Source organism: Pistacia vera, unplaced genomic scaffold (genome assembly GCF_008641045.1).
Source record: "Pistacia vera cultivar Batoury unplaced genomic scaffold, PisVer_v2 Contig1133, whole genome shotgun sequence".
NCBI lineage: Eukaryota > Viridiplantae > Streptophyta > Magnoliopsida > Sapindales > Anacardiaceae > Pistacia > Pistacia vera.
Window position 1 is genome coordinate 88,236 of NW_022195175.1, and position 22,339 is coordinate 110,574.

The 22,339-nt window shown below is 37.5% G+C and overlaps 1 protein-coding gene across 1 annotated transcript; it reads right to left on the bottom strand.

The window, feature by feature from the left end:
- Positions 1-3,378: 3,378 nt before the first annotated feature.
- Positions 3,379-5,308, bottom strand: LOC116143615. The gene is made up of 3 exons (XM_031429078.1): positions 4,867-5,308; positions 4,538-4,687; positions 3,379-3,758 (listed from the first exon to the last, which is right to left on the bottom strand). The coding sequence occupies exons 1-3, from the start codon at positions 5,306-5,308 to the stop codon at positions 3,379-3,381; spliced, it is 972 nt and encodes a 323-aa protein (XP_031284938.1).
- Between the last annotated feature and the right edge of the window lie 17,031 nt (positions 5,309-22,339).

Below are 22,339 nucleotides of genomic sequence, written 5' to 3' on the forward strand. Positions count from 1 at the left end.
CATACTATTTAATATTTATGCATGTGTTTCACGGAGTTAATACTTTCTAGCATAATCACTGTAGAACATAGACTTTTATGTGGCTACACCCATAACATTGTCTATAGACTGAATTACACTTTCATTCTTAAGGTTTGACGTATATTGTACTTACCTCTAACATTATGGGATACAAACGATTTAGTCCAAAACTATAATCATCGTAAACACTCTTAACACAAGCCCTGGGGTGGGTTTTTCAAGTTTCGGCAAACCTTTGGGGGTTTAAAGTAATTAACATTTCCTTTGTTATACGCAAAAATTATGATCGAGGGTAAAAATGGTATCTAACCTCAATTTTGTGAATTATCAATTCTATTAACATCTTACAAATGATCAGGGCTTTGTGTATATTGATACCTGAGGGGATATTTAGGTTTGGATAAACCTTGGGAGGTTTAAAATAATTATCCCATAATTTTCATAGAGTTTATGTAGACATATAGAAGTGATATAGTGTAGAGTCGTTGTGAGACATTTGAATTATGTGAGACAAATTTCTGAAGAGTAAACAACATTCACCCACCCAAGGTTTGGCGAATCTGCAAGGTCTCACTCATGATTTCATAAATTCTAGATTTTCACCCTTAAATTAATATAGAATTGTTTAATCTAATGATTAAAAGGGTAAAATTGTCATTTTAAAAATAAAAATTTTAAAATAACCCTTCACTTCTTAAATTCACCCCAACGGCGATTTCAAGTCGTTCTGGCTTGTTCCCTACGCAATCGACCGCTCCCGACACCATAATTACAATCCCCTCAACCCCCACATCAAAACCTCTCACCTCCCCGCCTAATTGAACACCCCAATCACCGGTCGCCGCTCTTAGTTTTAGTCGCACATTTTATCCAAATTCTAACAAGTCCCAGCACCAGAAACCACCCTTGACACCATCAATAGCATCACCGACTTCCCCCCACCAAAACCCCCAACATCATTGATCGCAGCCGCCTCTCCCTTAGGTCTTTGCATGTTGTCGCTCCTTTCCAGCTAAATTCCAGCTCCTCGCCGAGGTGCACTCAAGTGGAAAAGTTAAGGGTTTTGGTGAGGAGGATAAGGGGATGTTGATGGTGGTGTCGGGGAGGTCTAATGGTGCTAGAATCAGGCCGGATTTTTGGCTTGGCCGGGATCTCCTGTGGGGGTTATTTGAGAGAAATTTGAGATGTGGGGGTTATTAGAGAAAATAATGGTGTTAATTTAAGGGTGAGAATTGAAATTTTTAAAACTAGGGGTGGAAACTGAGATTCACCAAACCTTGCGTGGGAAAATGTCGTTTACTCGTTTCCAAAACTGCAACCTTCCTGTGAAGAAATTGACAAAACTGTAAATCTTAATTTTTAACATGCTTCAAACAAAAATTAAATCATTCCGCCAAGAATTGTCGATTTGTTTTTCTTTTTAAATTGGTCAAATTGTTTTCGTAAATCGGCATTACTCTAGAAATAAAGATAGTTCTACAATATCAACTTTTGAATTAAAAAATCACCAAAAATCAAAATTTTGGTCTTTTCAGTTGAAACTAAATTGTTTATATGACCCTTAAACTAAAGATGTTTACTTTTGATTTTCGAGAATTTCAACTCTGGATTAATTTAAAGTCAAAATTTTTCTTTTATTTCCATAAAAGGTAAAAACGCCCCATTACACAAAACATTTTAGAAATAACAACCTTTGGGTGACCGAGTGGTTCGATAGGGACTCTTAGGTGTCCAAGTGGGTCGATAAGGACTCATGGGTGTATTACTCAAGAGGTCATAAGTTTGAGTCCCTTCTTGGTTGCTAATAAGGGTGGCTACTGGAGCTTTTACTCAAACAGTAATTCCAGGTTCCTAGGAGATTAGTTGAGGTGCACGTAAGTTGGCTCCGACACCCGTAGTCATAAAAAAAAAACATTTTAGAAGTTTCAATTTTAACAACTATCTTAAATTCATAAATTCCTATAAATATGAACTTTGTTAATATTTGTAAATGGTTCTTAACACCAAGGCAAATATGTGTATGAGCAGCACTACACTTACAACTTTTTCATACAACCCTAATGTAGCAGCTCACAATTGGTTAGCTCGCAGTGGGTCTTGTCTATCCAAATGCAAACTAACCAATCATGAGCTACCACCTCAGGGTTGTATAAAAAAGTTGTAAGCAGGGGCGTAGCTAGAAACTCATTCTAAGGGGGGTCAAGACATTAATTAAACTTAATAATATAATTGTAAATAAACTTATAAAAAAAATATTAAGTTATAAAAAAAAATATGAGTATTTATTTATAATGCTCTTTATAATTAATACATTCATAATTGTGTTTGACGATATGGAATAAATTTATAATACTTTAACAAGTGAAACAAAACCTAGAAAATTTATTAATGAACAAGTTATTAAGCCAAAACAAATAACAACACCTCCAAATTAAACTATAATAAAATTTATGCTAATAAAATATTTAAAGATTTATCTAGTTTTTATAGTAAAGTATTATAACTTTTGTTGTAATTTTACTTTTATGTTTCGACCCCTTAAAATAATGCATCAAAATACATATTTTTTATATTTATCTTTTTTTTCCTAACTTCAATATTTTAATATAACACATCTATGGATAATCTACATAGTTAGAACGAACTAAGAATAGTGTGGATAGACACACGGTCTCAAGTTTGATTTTCCATCTGAGCATCTGTAATTTAAGTGNTGGCTTATAAGTACATTTTATTATAAAATGACTAAAAAGGGTACTACATTAAATAAGGGTATACTATGGAATTTTAAAATTAAACAAGGATAATGTGGTAATATACTTGGTCAAACTAGCTTATAAGCAGAGTGCTTATAAGCTAAAAAAAAAAAAAGTACCTCCCCCCAACTTATTTTTTTGGCTTATAAGCTCAACTTATAAGCTCAAAAAAGTTATAAACAAACAGGTCAGCTTAATTTTAGAGCTTATAAGCTAGTTTGATCAGCTTATTAGCTTAGACAAACACCCCCTTATAAACTGATTTTCATAAGCTCATACAAACACCCCCTAAGTACCTCTACCCTAACATTTTTTTTTTTTTTTTTAATAAGCTACTTTAACCAGCTTAGAACATCTCCAATAGTGCTCTTTATTTTAAAGAGCATATTTCTTATAAATAAAGAGCATCTTTGTTGATTTTTAAATATAAAGAGCAAAAATTTTATTTAAGTCCAATGAACTCTTTATTTTAATTCTTTATTTTGAATTTTCCCATAAAGCATTTATGATTTTAATTTTTTCCCTCTTTTCTTTTTCCTAAATATAAAATAATAAATACCTTGTCTTGCTCATTGATGCCACTTTGGTTTCTTGATTCAATCTAAGCATAGCATCCACAAAATTTGTTTGTAGCTAGTTGAATTGTTGACCAACGGTTCATCAAAGAAACTTGTGTACATTCAGATTCAAAATTTTTGTATTTATGGAAGTACTCCAACAATCGTGCCCAATATGTTTTGTGTTTTTGTTCATTTCCTTGCACAACATCTAAACTGGTATTAAGCCATGCTGACACAATAAGAAGATCCTCTTTTGCAGTAAAGTTGCCGCCACGTGATCTTTTAGAGTTAGATTCAATTGGAGTAGACAAATGAGATTCTTCAGTATTGGTGAAAATAGATATATTATCAGAGTTTGAAAGTTGGGTTGAAAATTGAGGATTTTCAATGGAATCAATATACAAATTTTCATCACTACCAGCTTGAAAATTCATGTTTTAGAGAAAAGAAAACAGAACATGAATATATAGAAACTCAAAAGACCATCATGGTGGGAGGAAAAACAATTTTTCAAAAAAAAAAAAAAAAACTTAATAGGAGAGAGAAACAATAAACAAAATTTATTGAAACTTGTAATTTAATTAATTAAAATTATGATAAAGAGTGAGATTGACTCTCTAGATGTGGAGAGCCAAATCCACTCTTTAATTTATTTTTAAAGAATAGAGAATCCATCGGACTCTTGTTTTTATGCATTAACTCTTTATAATAAAGAGTTTGACTCATATAAAGAACCTTTTGGAGATGCTCTAGTTTAACCAACTTAGAGCATCTCTGAATGACTCTTTATATGACTCAAACTTTTTATTATAAAGAGTCTATCCATAAAAATAAGAGTCCAACATACTCTTTATCTTTAAAATATAAATTAGAGAGTGAGTTTAACTCTCCACATTTAGAGAGTCAAATTTTACTCTCTATCTTAATTTTAATTAATAAACTATAAGTTCCTATGCATTTTATTTATTAATTCTCTCTCACATTAAGTCTCTTTCTTAAAAATAAAGAACATCTTTATTAAATTTAAAGAGTCTATTAGATTTAAATAAAAATTGTGTTATTTATATTTTATTTATATTTAAAATTAATGAAAATACTATTTATTTATATGAAAAATACTCTTCAAAATAAAGAATATCATTGGAGATGTTAAAAGAAACACCCCTATATTATAAATGTTCTAATAATTAGGAAACTTACAGCTGTTGATCAGTTTATCGAAAAAATCACATTCACTCTGACAACTAAAAGCTTCCGGCTTGCAAGATAGAAGTTGAAGAGCAGTCATACCATCCATATCTTTTTGCTCAATTAGGTTCTTATAGTCATTTGCAATTTGCAGGGCCAAATCTATTCTTGCATTTGAAAATTAGATAAATTATATAAGAAGAATATAATAAAACGAAAATTCACTACATGATATGCTTATAATTTTAAAATTTTTAACATTATAATAATTGTAATGTACCTTCGAAAGAGCTTATATGATACAAATTTAAAGGACAATAATTTAGATGGGAAGTAGTTACCAAACTGTCGAGCAATAACAGAAACGTGAAGAATAGTAGATTTATCATTCCTCTCAACAAAGGGCTGCTTATTGTCTGGATCATAACCAGAGAGTTTACCGTCAAGAAATTTGAAAATCTCAGCTTTTCCATAGAGTGCCGCACGAAAGAGAGTTGTCTGTCCATTGTTGTTGCGCATGCCTAACAGCCCCGGCGCTTTGTTTAACAACTTCTCCGCAACGGCGATTTCATAAAGAACAATGTTTCCTAATATATTTTGGCGGGTGATTTTATCAAGAAGATGCGGGGGCAACTCATCTGTGAGCTTGAGGACCGGGTCTCTTCTTTTAAAAGTAATAGCCAAATGAAGTACGAAATCATGATGTATTGTCATAATGTGCAATGCATGATCAGCAAGCCTTCTGCAGAGTTCTATCAACCTCCTATCGTCTTCTCTGTTCATCAGAGCCTTGTAGAGCTCTGAGTTTCGTCCATGTTTGGCATTAATGTTGTTATGCCTAAAAAGTCACGTCTATGTCAATTCATTTAATGTCTTCTTGTACCAGCTGCCAAGCCCATATCTCCAAAGATATTCTCACAACTTTATCTCATTTCAAGAGATGAATGGACGAGAGTCTTCCATGTGTCAAGGCAACTTGCAAAACACTCATTACATTGAGTGCAAAGGTGTATAAGTGGGCACTCCTCTTCCCGAAGAAGGAGGCTGGGCTGAGAATTAAGCTTCATTTTCATTCTCTCTCTATGTAAACACTATATTTCTTCATCTTTGTATGCCTTACGGGCAAAATCATAGAAATAGTTAGTAAGCAATAAAATAACAGTAGATATAGGAGTCGCTTGTTGAGCATCCGAATCACTATAAAAACTCCTTCTTGCCAATCTTTTATTTATTTTTCTGCAAAATATATAATCTCAGCTCCATATTCAAATCTCATGGATCTATCACGTGTGATTCCTAATTCCGCTTAGCGTTTCTCACGTGCGAGTCGTTGACATCCAAAATCAAGCGTTAACAGTTTGGTGGCCCATGCAGGTCCGATTCTCAAACATGCGTCCAAGTTCTTTGATCGTGTGGACAGATCGTAGATCACAAGCGTCTGAGTTCTCCAATCACATGACCAGATCGTAGATCGCACGCATCAGCTCTCTAATCGCATGGCCAGATCGCTAATCGCATGCATTAGAGCTTCGATCGCGTGACCAGATCGCAGATCGCACGTGTCAGAGTTCTCAGATCGCTTGGCTAGATCATAGATCGCACATGTCAGAATTCTCCAATTGCGTGGTCAGATCGCTGATCGCACGCTCAAATCGCACTTTCAAGACCGTTCAAATCACGTGTTCAGATCACCCAGATCACGTGGCCAGATAACTTATCGCACGTTCAGGTCGTGCTCGTTATATGCTCAGGTGGAGCCCAGGTCGTGCTCATTCAGGTCGAGCCCAGGTCGTACTCGTTATGCGTTCAGGTTGAGCCCAGGTCGTGCTCGTTATGTGCTCAGGTCGAGCCCAGGTCGTGCTCATTCAGGTCGAGCCTAGGTCGTGCTCGTTCAGGTCGAACCTAGGTCGTGCTTGTTATGTGCTCAGGTCGAGCCCAAGTCATGCTCGTTATGTGCTTAGGTCGTGCTCGTTATGTGCATATTGAGTTTGTTTAGCTCAGATTGAGCTTATTTTGCTCTCAAGTTGAGCTCGTTTTGTTTTCAAGTCGAGCTCCTAATAGATTTCAGGTCGTTTTCCTAACAGATTTCAGATCGTTTTCCTAACAGATTTCAGGTGAGCTCCTAACAGATTTCAGTTCTAGCTCTTCAGTTCGAGACTGCAGCTATTCAGATCAAAGACCTTAGTTTCTGAAGCGCGATTACGGACTCCAAAAATTGGGGGGCTTCTGTCATGCCTAAAAAGTCACGCCTATGTCAGCTCATTTAATGTCTTCTTGTACCAACTGCCAAGCCCATATCTCCAAAGATATTCTCACCAACTTTATCGCATTTCAAGAGATGAATGGACGAGAGCCTTCCATGTATCAAGGCAACTTGCAAAACACTCATTACATTGAGTGCAAAGGTGTATAAGTGGGCACTCCTCTTCCCGAAGAAGGAGGCTGGGCTGAGATTTGAGCTTCATTTTCATTCTCTCTCTGTAAACACTGTATTTCTTCATCTTTGTATGCCTTACGGGCAAAATCATAGAAATAGTCAGTGAGCAATAAAATAACAGTGGATGTAGGAGTCGCTTGTTGAGCATCCAAACCACTATAAAAACCCCCTCTTGCCAATCTTTTATTTATTTTTCTGCAAAATATATAATCTCAGCTCTATATTCAAATCTCATGGATCTATCATGTATGATTCCTAATTCCGCTTAACGCTTCTCACATGCGAGTCGTTAGCGTCCAAAATCAAGCGTCAACAAATTTGTTCTATGGTAGAGCACAAATAAAGGAAACAAGTAAGATATGAGAAAGAGGTAATTTAGAAGACTTGTATAAAGATCCTGGTCTGTTAGTGTTATATATATATGAAGGGAAAACTTTACCGACACTGCTCCCAATTATCCTTATAATTGACTTCGCCAAACTTTCTGAAACTATCAACTACATCCCCAATTCATATCGCACCATGTCACAATCAAGTATTTGGGATTGGACTTACGAACAAGGCTAGCATTTACCTTATTCACCATATTCCTCTGTAACATTATTTCCATATTAATGGGATTTGATTTGATTTTAAGACTAGGGTTAGTTTTGGAAGGCTATATATATATATTTTTTTTTTAACTGCAGTTGAGCCAATTTACGCGCACCTTGATTAATTCTTAAGAGAGTTATTCCACAACAACCTATCATCATGGCCCCCCAAGTAAATCATAGATAAATGTATTACATTTGCGTCCAACTAGGAATCAAATCTGAGACTGTGGATTCTACCCATTTGTAGCCCGCTTAGTTCGTTCTTACCGCTGGGCTACCATGGGTGGGTAAAGCTAGAATTTTTGGATTTTGGTTTTATATATTTTGATTTCGTTGTTTGATATATATATGATTTCATCAATTATTAATGGTTATTAATTTAGTCTAACGGTTATAAATACATGCATGTTTTTGTCAAGAATTCAATTTCTCCTAAGTTTATGAAGGGTACGTATTTGGCATAGTTAAGTTTCAACCGTGTCTTTTCCTGATACTTTGTTTTTTCCCATAATCAATTAAATAAACAATAATACTATACTTACAAAGAAATCTTACAAAGATTTCCATACAAAGTAAGATGGCAAAAAATGAATGGAAGAGTGAAACAAAAAGTCAAACTCATTAAATTCACTCTTCCATTCATTTTTTGCCACATCATTTTGTATGGAGATCTTTATAAAATTTCTTTGTAAATGTAGTATCACTCTTAAATAAAAATAAAAGTCTTCTTCTTCATATTTGCTTCTCCTGGAAGTGATACCAAAGACAATATATAACTTAATTAAATCAAAGTTTTAATAATTATCTCACTTTTACTTTACCCAAAGACAATAAACATATAACTTAATTAAATCAACGTTTTAATAAATTCTCTCACTTTTACTTTACCCAAAGACAATATGTAAGTTAATTTAATCAACGTTTTACACTTTGATTGGCATTGGATTGTTGATTAATTTAAAATGCGAACTTCTGTATTACAAAGGTAACTCGATATGCACGAGCAAACTTTAATCAGAGGTACACATTAAGATTATAATTTTTGAATCTGGATTAAAGAATTTCTTTAAAAGCTTTTAAATTGATAAAGAGTTTGGAAACAACTTTGTAAGATTCCATTCATAGTAGAAGAAGGTTATCCAACCCCACAGCTTTGTAACATAATATTTAATATTTATGCATGTGTTTCACGGAGTTAATACTTTCTAGCATAATCACGGTAGAACGTAGACTTTTATGTGGCTACACCCATAACATTGTCTATAGAGTGAATTACACTTTCATTCTTGAGGTTTGAAGTATATTGCACTTACGTCTAACATTATGGGATACAAACTGTAAAACCCCATTCCTGATTTTAGTTAGATCATGAATTGTATTTAGTTAATTAAATTTTTTTTTTTTTTAATTTTTCTGAGTTTTTGGTATTGTGGTAAGATAGGGGCATCTCTGTCAGTTTTTAAAGTTGCGTTAAGGGGTAAAAGCGAAGAAATAAATCTTGATGGGTTTGCAAACAAGTGGGAAAAATTTGGACATTTTTGCTAGGAAAAGCTTAGGTGGCAGGGTTAGATTGAAATTTAGGGAATATTTGGGGGCAGAAATAATTTCAGAAAAATGTTTTGTTTAAAAGAGAAGAAAACTGGGCAGTTCGCCCCAAGGAAGAAGAAGAAAACGAGAAATAGAGTGAGAGAGGAGAGATTTTGGGTCTGTGAACGGTGCATCATCAAATCATGATCTGGAGCTCGTTTGCCATCCGATCGTTCTGATTTTTGGATATGTTGTTTATGAAACACAACTCTATATTATGAACGGTGAAGATCGAAATCCAAGCACTGTAATGGGCAGCCAACTATAGGATTAGAAGGGTACGGAAGCGAAGAGTGTTTGACAGTCCATTTGAGTTGCAGCTGAGCTAGAATTGTGAGTGGATCAAATGAAAGTTTTCCTTAAAAATTCTGATTTATGTTTGCTTGTTAAATATAGTTGGCCATTTTTGCTTTTTGATGAGTGTTGAGCTAAATTTGAAGCTTGCTGAACTTGCTTTCCTCTCCATGCTTTTGGATGAATGTTTGGTTGTTTAATTTGAGGTTTAAAATGGAGTGTATTTTGCTTGCTAGCTGCATCTATTTGCATTCGGTTGATTGACCAAAATGTGATGTTGGCTGGGTACTTCAACTGCATGTAATTCAGCTGGGCAATATTTTGAGAGGTGCTTGGATTGTACTTTGTTTTAAAAAGTTGGCTAGGTAAATCCACTTGCATGCTCTCGGCTGGAATGCCTTTGAGATAATTGATTGAATGGTGTCTTAACATGCTGGAAATTAAGGTAATTTGGCTGTTAAAATGTTAAATGGTAGTATAATTTTTTTTAACCTTTTCGTTTATTGGTATATATGTATATATTCATGCTATATGAATAAAATGGAGGAAATTTAACTCCCAGGACATGCCAAGTTTGCATTTAACAAAATGGCCTTGAAACTGTTTTTCATTTTTTTTTAATTTAGAGAAGATGACATGGCATAGTTAGGATTAATTAAACATGTAAAAGGGGTTAAAATGAAAAGATTAAAACGTATAAGAAAAAAATAATAATTAATGAAAGTTTTTAAAATTTGAAATTTGAAAAAGAGCCCTACCCATTCAAATCGCTTAATCGAAACCGACTAAGGCAAAAATCGATTCTTCAAACCGTAAATGCATTCTGCGCAATTTTCGGCGATAACAGTCCACATTCCTACAAATTTTCAAACCCAAATTCAATTCTAAAGCTTCTTCCTTTCTTAAAACAATGGCTGACATTCACAATGACGAAGAAAACCCAACGCCTCTTCAAATCGTAGAGTCTAATGGCGCAAGCAGTTCAATGGCTGCTCCGGTGGATATTCCGATCAGTGAAGGTGTTCTAGCAGCGGAGATGACGGCGGCACAACAAGAGAGAGAACAGGAGCAAAACGGTTCTGGCAAGGAAAAGGTGGCCGGCAAGAATTCAAGTGAGGAAGAGGAGTCCCGCGAGAGTTCAGACGAGGAGGAGAAGGCCGCCGAAGAAAAGGTATCAGTATTGTCGCTTAAGCGATGTAAGCAATAATGTCCAAAGCATACTGAACATCTGATAAGAACTAAGATCGCTTAAGAGATTGATGACTTTTACTCTTGGTCGTTTAAGCAATTTAGGATCGCTTAAGAGTAAAAGCAATGAATCGCTTAAGCGATATAAATGATCTCTTAAGCTATCTTAGATCTGGCAGATGTTGATTCTGCCTCGTAGAAGATCTCTTAAGCAATCTGTAATCGCTTAAGTGACCCAGAGTAAAAGCGATTCATCCCTTTTACTGTGGGTCGCTTAAGCGATTATAGATCGCTTAACAGTAATCGCTTACGCGATCTAAGATCTGGGCAGATGTTGATTCTGCCTCGTGCAAGATCGCTTAAGCGATTTCAACCAAGAGTAAAAGCGAAGAATTACTTAAGCGATCCTATGTATCGCTTAAGCGATTCTTCGCTTTTACTCTTGGTCGCTTAAGCGATTTCAGATCGCTTAAGCTATCTTGTACAAGGCAGAATCATATGCCCATCGCTTAAGCGATTCTTCCGGAGCGTATTTTGTTTATATTTGATTTGGTTAAATTTTTTTGGTGATATTCTGTTTATATCGATTATGCAGATTTTCCAGAGCATAAACTTTAGAGAGTACGGGTTGGGTAAGCGATACTGTACCGTACTTCCCTGTGCGGGTGACATGAGGTCAAGTTGGGATGTTTTAACGAGAATAATGGGGATTTTAGGGACACTGAGGAATGGTGAAAGGAGATTCAAAGAGACTTGTTTCAATCAATTTTGGGATATGGACACGAAATGGAAAAAGACATTCTGGGGGTCGGGAGTGCATTATATGTTGTTGCACTCAATAAAAAGCAAAAAAAAGTACGAAATGTGGTTCGTGGTGGATGGAAAGCCACTACGTTTCGGGATGATGGAATATGTGTTGGTGACTGGCTTAAGATGTGGGGAATTGCTAGGTGAGGTTGAGGCAAAAGGAATAAAGGACAGTCCGGCAGCCAAAAGGTTGGCTAACAAGGTTTTGGCGGGGAACACGTCTATTAAGGCACATGAATTAGAGGAAATGTTAATAAATGATGAGTTTAACGATTCAGAGACGTTCAAACTGTGCTTGGTTTTGTTCTTATATTCAATCCTAATGGCTGGTGACTCAACAAAAGTCATTGATATTGATTGGGTGATGTTTGTAAGCAACTTGAATTTCTTTAATACTTATCCGTGGGGACAACTATCATTTTAGCAAACCATAGAGTCCCTACAAGCAAAAGAGCTGGCGTCAAAGCACTCCCAATGGACGAAGAAGGGTAGAAAGGCCACGTACAATTTGTTTGGCTTCCCGTGGGCAATGCAGGTAAATATTAATAGCTTTTTATTAAATATTTTTTTAATATATGTGTTTGAATTATGATATGGACTATTTTTTTACAATGTAGGCTTGAATGTATGAGGTCATCCCTGTCCTGGCTAAGGCAAGGGGGAGGATTAGGTCTTCTTCGGTTATGCAACAGACATTTCCTAGGATGTTGCAGTGGCAGGACCAGAAGTGTACCCATTGGGATATGAGCAAATAGAGATTGAAATTCAATCAGCTCGGGTAAGATTAAAGGATTAAACTTTTGAATATGCACTTGCTTTAAAATGTCGCTTAAATCTAATTGATTTTGTTTCTTATTGCAGGGGGTTGTCCATCCCTTCCTCACCGCTACTAGGGGTGAAGCGCAATGGGACTATGTCACATCTTTCTGAGCACTGGAGGATGAAATGGATGAAGAGATAGACCGCCTGACGCGGGAGCTACAAGGGGTCATACATGTGAGGGCAGTTGCAGGGTCACTGCTTGAGAATGTGGTTGACGTCGAGGAGGGTGAAGCAGGAATCGGCGGGAGGGAGGGAGGAACATGTTCGTATGCCTCAGTAAACCAGTACAACAAGTATCGCTTTGCCGAGGCGTGCGGGTCGGGAGAGTGAGGTGGTTGACCTTATAAACAGTTCATTTGATAGTTTTACAATAGCTGTTTATGGCAAGTTTGATAGGATGGAAGAGCAATTGAAAAGGGTGGAAGAGAAAGTTGTTAGGGTGGATGAGGAAGTTGGTAGAGTATTGAAGGCGGTTGAAGTGCAACCTGGGCTGAGAAGAGAGAACCGAAAGAGCAGGTTTGTGAAATCGCCTTACATCGTACTAACACGTGGAATTAAGAGGAAAACAAAGAAACAAAGTGAGGAAGAAGCTAAAATTAAAGAGGTTAAGGAGGTTGTTGGAGGCAGTGGGGCAGTTATAATGGAAGAGGTTGAGGCGGGAGGCGAAGGAAGCGGGGATGTAGAAATGGAGGAAGCGGGAGGAAGCGGGCAAGCAAAAATGGAATCCACTGTCGATTTGTATAGGCCAATAGAGGAGGAAAGGAAAAAACCCTTTTATGCCTATTACAATGAATCCGGAAGTGATGCCCTTGTAAAGTGTAAGACCGTGGATTATTCTCGGGAATGGTTTGGAGAGATTTTGATGATGGGCAGGTGGCTTCACGACTCGGTCAGTTATTTTTGCTTAATTTTCCTTATTTTTGCTTATCTTTTCCATGAGCTATTGTATACTTATCATGTTGTTTTTATTTGATGTAGCACATCAACGAGGTATTGGCACTGATGAGGCTGCGACAAACCAGCAATGGTGATCTACTGTATCCCAATTGTACCATCACTGATGTGGCATTTGGCCAAACGCTGGTATCCACATATCGCAATTTATTGAAAAAGGCCATCGGTGCATCTGTAGCAAAAGGAGCCAAACGAAAACGATCGGGCATAGAAGACTTAGACTGCGTCCCTAATGATTTTAGGTTTGATGATAGGATGATGCAGTATGTAATGGGGGACAGGCCCAAATATGGCCACAGTTGGGCAAAGGTTAAGAGCGTCTACTGCATCATCCTGGTCAAGGAAATGCACTGGATAGCAGTTGTCACGCTCTTAGAGGAGAGGTTGCTGAAGATCTTTGACTGCAACCCAACAGTTTGTCGAGACAGGCAGTTGGAGGCCGAGTTGGAGCTACTATCCATGTTGTTCCCACGGCTGTTACGCGACAGCGGGATGTTTGACCACCTCGGTGATGAAGCATTGACGGGAAAGTGGCCACTCAAGCGCATTCCCGTCCCAACAAATGAATCAAGGTAAATTTTGTATAAAACTAACTTACATAATACAATTGTGAAATAAGTTGATTCTAATGCTAATGTGCTCTTCCTATTGTAGTGCTGATTGTGGGGCATATGCCCTGAAATTTATTCAATTCGACATGACCAACACCCCGATGGACGGATTGAATGACGAAACAATGACCATCTTTCGGGAGCGCTGGGCTATTGAATGCTTCCATGGGGAAATAGATCCGTTTTGAGTTACCACAACCCAATCAAAAGGTTTGGAACTTAGACTTTGAATTTTGTAGTTTATGTGATGTTCATGTTTATACTTGGGTTGTGGTGCTGATGCTGCAGGTTTTGGGTTATACAGAGCTTTACCGAAATAGACGAACTCAGTGAACTTTTCAATCTTGCACTCCATAACTTGGGTTCGTGACGAGAGAAAATTTTGCAGGTTGCTGGCAAACAATGAGAGGGAACTTCTGAAACTGGCTTGGGCTGTCAGAGTAGGCTGCCCGCAAGGCATCTGCAATCAAGGCTGCTGGCGAGGCGTGGTACCAAACAATGATCTCAGACAGTGATTAAACCGAATTTGAAAGCTTCTCAAAGTGGCGGCATCTGCAAGCAAGGCTGCTGGCAAGGCATGGTACCAAACAATGATCTCTGGCAGTAATTATACCGAACTTGAAAGCTTTTCAAAGTGGCTGAGGATTTATCCTATTTTGGCACTATTATGAATGATTTTAAGTTTAAACTTTCAATTCATTGATGCCTCTTACATTTTGATTTGTGATGGATTAGATTGATATAAATGACTTCATTTTGCTGCTTATTCTTTTCGGATTTGGGAGGAAAATGATTTTGCCTCGGAATGTATCACAATCACAGTTATTTCAAAATTACCTCTATAAAGACAGATCATTACATAATTCAGGAGAAATGTAGGATTCTTCTCTTTTTCTCATGATCGATTAAGCGATATATGAGCGACCACATATATCTCTTAAGCAACCAACATTTTTCCCCAAATGATCGCTTAAGAGATCTTAACTGGCTTAAGCGACCAAGTTTGAAAAAGAAGAATCGCTTAAGAGATACAATGGATCGCTTAAGCGATTCTTCATCTAAGCAGATGCGTCGGAAGTGATCGCTTAAGCGATCAAAGATCGATTAAGCGACCATGATTAAAAGTGATTCATCGCTTAAGCGATCATGTAGGATCGTTTAAGCCATCACAGAACTAGGCAGATCTGATTCTGCCCAGTAAGAGATCGCTTAAGCGATCCAAGATCGATTAAGCGACCAAGAGCTAAAGCGATTTATTGCTTAAGCGATCCACTTGGATCGCTTAAGAGATCATAGATCTTGGCAGATTTGATTCTGCCCAGTATAAGATCGCTTAAGCGATCTAAAATCGCTTAAACGATCACGGAGGATCGCTTAAGCGATCCTAGATATAGGCAGATTTGATTCTGCCTCGGAAGAGATCGCTTAAAGATCGCTTAAGCGACCAAGAGTAAAAGCGATTCATCTCTTAAGCGATCCTAGAGGATCGCTTAAGAGATCCTAGATCTAGGCAGATTTGATTCTGCCTCAGAAGAGATCGCTTAAGCGATCTTAAATCACGTAAGCAACCAAGAGTCGCCGGGATGTGTGACAACGGCCTACAAACGTCCCGTCGGTGGTAATTCACCGATGTGGCTTTTTTCCACTAGATCGATGCTGGATCTCGCCGAAAAGGCCACATGTGGCCATCATGGACGGCCAAAGGAAAGGCCACAATGACGGCCAGATCTACCGTAGATCTGGTCTTTTTGGGCAACATCCGTGGTCGATGTGACCAGTGTGCGTCGTAACGCACTTTTCTGACTGGATGCCGGCGTCGATATGGCCTTTTCCGACTGTGATATTTCGGTAGGTGAGGGTGTATTTGTTAAATTTTAAAATTACTCCTGGGGGTATTTGATTATTAATAAACTTAAGGGGCCTAAAAGTAATTAAAAATATAAGCTAATATTTCTAAATAATTAAACAAACAAACATTTTTGAAATATGGATACGAATATTTAACCAAACGCACCCTTTATATTATGAAAAATGAAGGATAAGATTTGTTTACTATTTATGATATCGCGTACACCCTAAAGGCATTTTATTGCTCGAAGTTTTAGCATCTTTATGTTCCAAGAAAAGAGGAACCATATTTGTTCCGAGAACTTGCATGGTTACCTAGTTCTCTTGAACCCTATATATTTAATATAGACGACCACATTCTACGCCATATATGTTTGATATAGATGTAAAAGAACTAAATGTTTAATTAAAATATAATAACGGTCATATTCCACTGAACGAATCATACACCTCAACCCTAAAGCCATTTTATTGAAGCCAGCTCTAACTCTGCAAAACCATCTGCACAAGCAAAAACTGTCTTCTTCTTTATCCATATCTCAACCCTAAAGCCATTTTATTGCTCGAACTCTTAACATCTTTGGTTTCACGATTCGATCAGTGAACCATGATCGTTATTAGATTTTTATTAAATATATAGTTCTTGTACATCTATATCAAACATATATGGTGTAGAAAGTGGCCGTCTATATTAAATATATAGGGTTGAAGAGAACTAGGTAACCATGCAAGTTCTAAGAACAAATATGGTTCTTCTTTTCTCCGAACATAAAGATGTTAAAACTTCGAGCAATAAAATGCCTTTAGGGTGTACGATTTGTTCAGTGGAACATGACTGTTATTCTATTTTAATAAAACATATAATTCTTTTACATCTATATCAAACATATATGGTATAGACTGTTTACGTCTATATCACACAATTGCCAATAACTAACAATTTTATGTACGGAGTCGTAACTGTGCAAAATCATTTGCACAAAAAATCTAGTTTTAAGGTGCATGATCGCTTAAGATATCCTTGATACCACTTAAGCGATCGTATATCATTTACGCGATCATGTGATGGGCAGATTAAAAATCTGTTCTAAGGTGCATGATCGCTTAAGCAATTCCGCTCTTTTTCGCTTGGTCGATTAAGCGATCATGTGATGGGCAGATTCAAAATCTGTTTTAAGGTGCATGATCTCTTAAGCGATCCATGATCACTTAAGCGATTTTTCTTTTTTCGGCTTGGTCGATTAAGCGATCCTACATCGCTTAATCGATCATATGATGGGCAGATTCAAATCTGTTTTAAGGTGCATGATCGCTTAAGCGATCCGTAATATCGCTAAAGCGATTCTTGTCTTTTTTGCCTGGTCGATTAAGCGATCCTACATCGCTTAATCGATCATGTGATGGGAAAATTCAAATATGTTTTAAGGTGCATGATCGCTTAAGCGATCTGTGATATCACTAAAGCGATTCCTGTCTTTTTCACTTGGTTGATTAAGCGATATTGGATCGCTTAAGCGATCATGTGATGGGCAGATTCAATCAGCCTAGGTGCATGATCGCTTAAGCGATCCGTTTTATCGCTAAAGCAATTCCTCCCTTTTTCATTTGGTCGCTTAAGCGATCATGTGATGGGCAAAATAGTTTGTTTTAAGGTGCATGATTGCTTAAGCAATGAGTCATATCGCTTAAGCGATCCTGTGTGAACAACCCTTTGTCGCTTAAGCGATATACTTAGTCGCTTAAGCGAGCATGGGCAATACATACTTTTCCATCTTTTCTCCTGAATTTTGACAAACTAAAATTACCAACACATATTAATTCCATACTTTCTCCTCAATTTGATAACCTAATTTCGAACTAAAATCACCAACAAATATTTAATTATCTAGCAAATATTAGTATTTTTTTAATAAATTTTAGACCCATTAACTGAATTAATTTCATTAATATCGCCTGAAAAAGTTTCAAAAGTAACAAAAACACCCCTACCCACTAGACTTCCCAGATTCTGGCACCACCGACGGCTACAAACGATCAAAAATAGCCGGTAATTCACAGATGTGACATTTTCCGGCCAGATCGACTATGGATATGGATGGAAAAGGCCACATCGGGCCGTCATCGACTTTCAAAAGAAATAGCTGATGTTGACGGCCAGATGTCACCTTTTATGTTCGTCGACGGGTAGATCTGGCCGTGATCTAGCCTTTTTCGGCCACATCCATGGTCGATCTGGCCGAAAAAGGCCATATTGATGCCCTATCAACCTGATCCGACCGCAATGCGTCATAACGCCCTTTCCCGGTAGGATTCCGACGGTGGTGGCCGGAATCTGGGAAGTTGGGTAGGTGGGGGTGTAATTGTCAAATTTTCAAATCTTTCGTTGGTCGATTAAGCGATCGTAATAAAAGAAACTTTATTTACACAGGGTCGCTTAAGCGGTCGTAGATATCGCTTAAGCGATTCTTTTCTTTTTCACTTGGTCGATTAAGCGATCATGGATCGCTTCGCTTAAGCGATCCTATATATCGCTTAAGCGATTCTTCTCTTTTTGTCTTGGTCGATTAGGCGATCATGGATCGCTTAAGCAATCGTGCACCTGGGTAGATGATGATCGCTTAAGCGATCGTGCACCTGGGTAGAATCATCTACCCAGGTGCACGATTGCTTAAGCGATCCGTGATATCGCTTAAGCGATCCTGTTTGAAAAACCCTTTGTCGCTTAAGCGATATACAGTCGCTTAAGCGATCATTGGCAATATATACTTTTCCTGCTTTTCTCCTGAATTTTGACAAACTAAAATTACCAACATGTATTAATTCCATACTTTCTCCTCAATTTGATAACCTAATTCCAAACTAAAATCAACAACAAATTTTTGGGCCATGTAACAAGAAATATAAAGAGTGATTTATTAAAGGTAACAATAAAATTTATAACATCAATAATTGAAAACAATAACTCATTAACGGTTGGCCTTGGCAACTCCCTGAATTTCATCCTTCTTCGAACCTAATTTGCTGGATCTGCATGTGATTGCTTTTGGCAACTGCTTCTCTTGTGGCCAGGTTGCTTGCAAATTGAGCACTTATTCATCTTTCGGGGAACCTCAAAGGCTGATGGAATACGCTTAATTCTTTTTCTCCCCTTTGCTATCTTCTTGAATGGCGGGTGAATGATAATGTTAGCCACCTCTGGCGGCACTACCCACTGCTCTTCTGAAGGCACCAGATATATCGTTTCTGAATAAGCTAGCATGTAGTGATCTGTCATATAGAGAGGGGAGCAAAGTTCCATGTAAATTCTTGAACCAAAATCTGGATTGTTTCAGTGCTGCTAGTGCATGAGGACAAGGTAAACGTTTAATGTCAAACACTTTACAACTGCAAGTTTTTCTAACAAGGTTAACTAGAGCATCTGGACCATAGCCGCGCACAATGAATTCTTGAGCATTAAGAGGATAGGCAAATAGTGCATTTGACAGTTCCATACGTTCTCGCAATAATTTTTCAGCTGATGGAACAAGGGTTGTAGTAAAATTATCTGACTCCGTACAACGCTCATGGAACCACCGCGACAGTGTCCTTTGGATTGCATCAAAAAGTGCAACTATTGGAAACTCTCTTTCTGTTAACAACTTCGAATTTATGGACTAAGCTATGTTAGTGGTCATGAAATCAAACCTTCTTCCAGGAAAGTAAGCTTTACTCCATCGCTCGAAACCAACATCATGCTCAAGATACTTAGCAACTCTATCATCCTTGATTCGGATTTGCTGGAAGTGCTCCTCGAATGCATCAACCTAATAAGCTTTTGTTGCCATGTAATATGTCTGAAGGAGGTCAGCACACTTAAAATTTTGTTTTATGTTCTCACCAAGGTGCCTCATATAGAATCCGTGATGTGTTTGACGGTAAATAGTGGCAATCCCCTTCTTTATAGAGTTGTGTCTATCGGATATTATGCACAACTTGTCAATGTCAGGCATTGTCGTACGTAACTGCTGAAAAAACCAAGTTCACAACTCGTCATTCTCAGAGTCAACCACACACCATGCAACAGGATATGTGTGATTCTCGTTGTCCTGTGCAGTGGCCACCAACAATGTACCTCCATACTTTCCCATCAGAAAGCAACCATCAATAGCTAACACCTTTATCATATTTACAAAACCCCTTATAGCAAAACCGTAAACAACAAAAAAATATTTAAACATCATATTTCTATCCCACTTCAAAGCCGTCTTGCTACCTTGGTTTGTCAACTCAAGCATATAACGGTACGCTTCTAATACTGCGTACCCATGCTCCGGCGTGCCCCTCACAAAATCTTGTGCATGTTGTCTCCCTTTCCAGCATTTTCAGTAACTAACAGCACATCCCAACTCTATGCGCACAAGTCTCTGAATGTCTTTAGGAGATGGACCTTTCCCTTCAACGAATCGACTTTTGACAAATTGTCCAATAACATCAGCAGACGCTTGTCGATGCTCACCTGAAATATGTCCCAATCCACAAGTGTGCTCACGGGTATATGTGCTTAGCATAAATTTTTCCGACTCCGCCAACCTTCTACAATAAATCCGCCACTTGCACTTTCGGTCACGACATGCAACCGTCACAGCCAATGAATTTGACTTTTTGGTGATGAACTCAAAATTACCTTTCACAGCAACAAGTTTTAGCTTCCTCACCACTTCCTCTTTGTTGTCAAATAAATACCCTATGTGCAACTCTGATCCATCCGTAAAGACATGAGCTGATTCACTACTAGCTCCAATTGCCCCNCACTCCAAAATCTGGGTTCGGGTAGTGCATGCATGGGGTTAGGAAGCAATTTCTTTAAGTGTTTCTTCTTTGCTTTCAGAATGAGTGTTTGATCTTGAGTTTTTGGGTGTAGGTATGGAAGAGAAGAGTGTTTGACAGTCCATTTGAGTTTCGGCTGAGCTGAATTTGTGAGTGGTTTTATCAAAATCCAAACCTTTCCTATTGCATGTCAACTATTGAATTTCTATTGTGTGCTTTCGGCATAAAATTTATTATGTTAAGTAAAAATCTGACTAAAGGGTTACTCTGCATGCATCAGTTGAATGAGTTTGTGTGGGAATGCCTTCAGATTCGATTTAAATGGAATATGTTTCATGCTACATGTTGATTAAGAATATACAAATAGCCATTTTATGTTTCCGCTGTACAATATTTGAGTGAGACAACACTAGATCTAGTCAAATGAGGAACCTTCCATGTTGCATGCTTTATATATATATATATGGGAACTTGCTGTAGTGTGTCTAAAGTGCCATAAAATTTGAAGTGAATAATGGTGATTTAACATGGGTTGTGTGTCTCGGCTGTCTTTTTATTTGGGTAATATATCACATGTACTGGGCTGGACAGTATGTGGGAATTGTGCTTGGATTGTGTTTTAATTGAAATGCTTGCTGGGTAATACATTGCAATATTGCATGCACTTAGCTGGAATACCTTTGGGAAATTGGTTGGTTAGTGTTTAAAAAGTGTTCGAATTTAAGGCAACTTGGGATGGAAAGTGTGTTGGGTATTGAGTAATGTTTTGGTATTGAGTAATGTTTTATAAGTATGGAATAATGAGTCTTGGAAGTCATGAAAATACTTCTTATTTATGATTGTATGGCATTTCCTTGGGATTATATATAAATTATGAAAGTGATAACTACGCACGAGTGGTGTGGGACGTGTTAGTGTGATGTGATGTTGAAGAAACTCTAGATCTGGTTAAACCTTCAGTTTCGAAACATGTTTAAAAATTTGCAGTTTCACCCTTGGATGTGATTTCAAATACTATGTTGCATATAATGAGTTACAAGCAATTATGTGGTATGTCTTTAAATTTAAATATTATTTAAAATCATGATGAGATAATTTTGGTTCTAAAACCACCATACGAAGTACCCATCCCCTTGAGCAATGTAGGATTCTGCTGAGTATGACAGTTTTAGATTTTGGCTCTGCGCATGCGTATGACAGTTATCAATGCTCTATCTAGGCGTTGAGTGGTCTGCAAGGTATGACAGTTTTAGAGGCTCTGCCCGCGTGATGATAGATCTTGCTGGGTATGACATGTATGTCACTCGCTCTGCCTTCGTGCGGGACTCCCACCAGGTATGACAAATTTTCCTCAGGGTACTAGTTGTGGTGAGAGTTTCTAATACCAAATGTTGAGGTTTTATTCAAAATTCGATACAGTTAAAGGAAGTAAGTTAGAGTACGGTTCACTGAGTACATGATGGTTAGAAATAAATCACATATTGCATACGTGAATGGGGTGGTTGTTTCCATTGCATATTCATAGAATTATATTGTCGTCAGGATTTTGTATGTTATCATTATTTCTTTTTTTAAAGAACTTTTATAAACCTCCCCTTTCCCCCCACTCACTGAGTATTTCAGATCACTCTTTTTAAATGTTTCCCCCCCTCACTAGTATCTCTCGGAGATCGTGCCAAGCAGTGAGTCTCTGCTCAGGGTTGTGCCACGCATCGACATCTTTTTATGTGGGATTTATATTTATGTCGTATTGTATTTTGGACTTCCGCTTCAAAAACTCATGTTTCCCATCATGTATTTCCTTTATTTATGTTTTGAAATGTGTAGTATAAGTGGAAAAACCCGATACCACAAGTTTCCCTAA

What these genes read in the sequence shown, in the direction of transcription:
- LOC116143615 (XM_031429078.1), bottom strand. Translation starts at nt 5,308, where the DNA reads ATGAACAGAGAAGACGATAGGAGGTTGATAGAACTCTGCAGAAGGCTT. An exon ending in TGTTATTGCTCGACAGTTTG is followed by an intron (nt 4,688 to 4,866) that starts GTAACTACTTCC and finishes ATGCAAGAATAG; the next exon opens with ATTTGGCCCTGCAAATTGCA. An exon ending in CGATAAACTGATCAACAGCT is followed by an intron (nt 3,759 to 4,537) that starts GTAAGTTTCCTA and finishes TGAATTTTCAAG; the next exon opens with CTGGTAGTGATGAAAATTTG.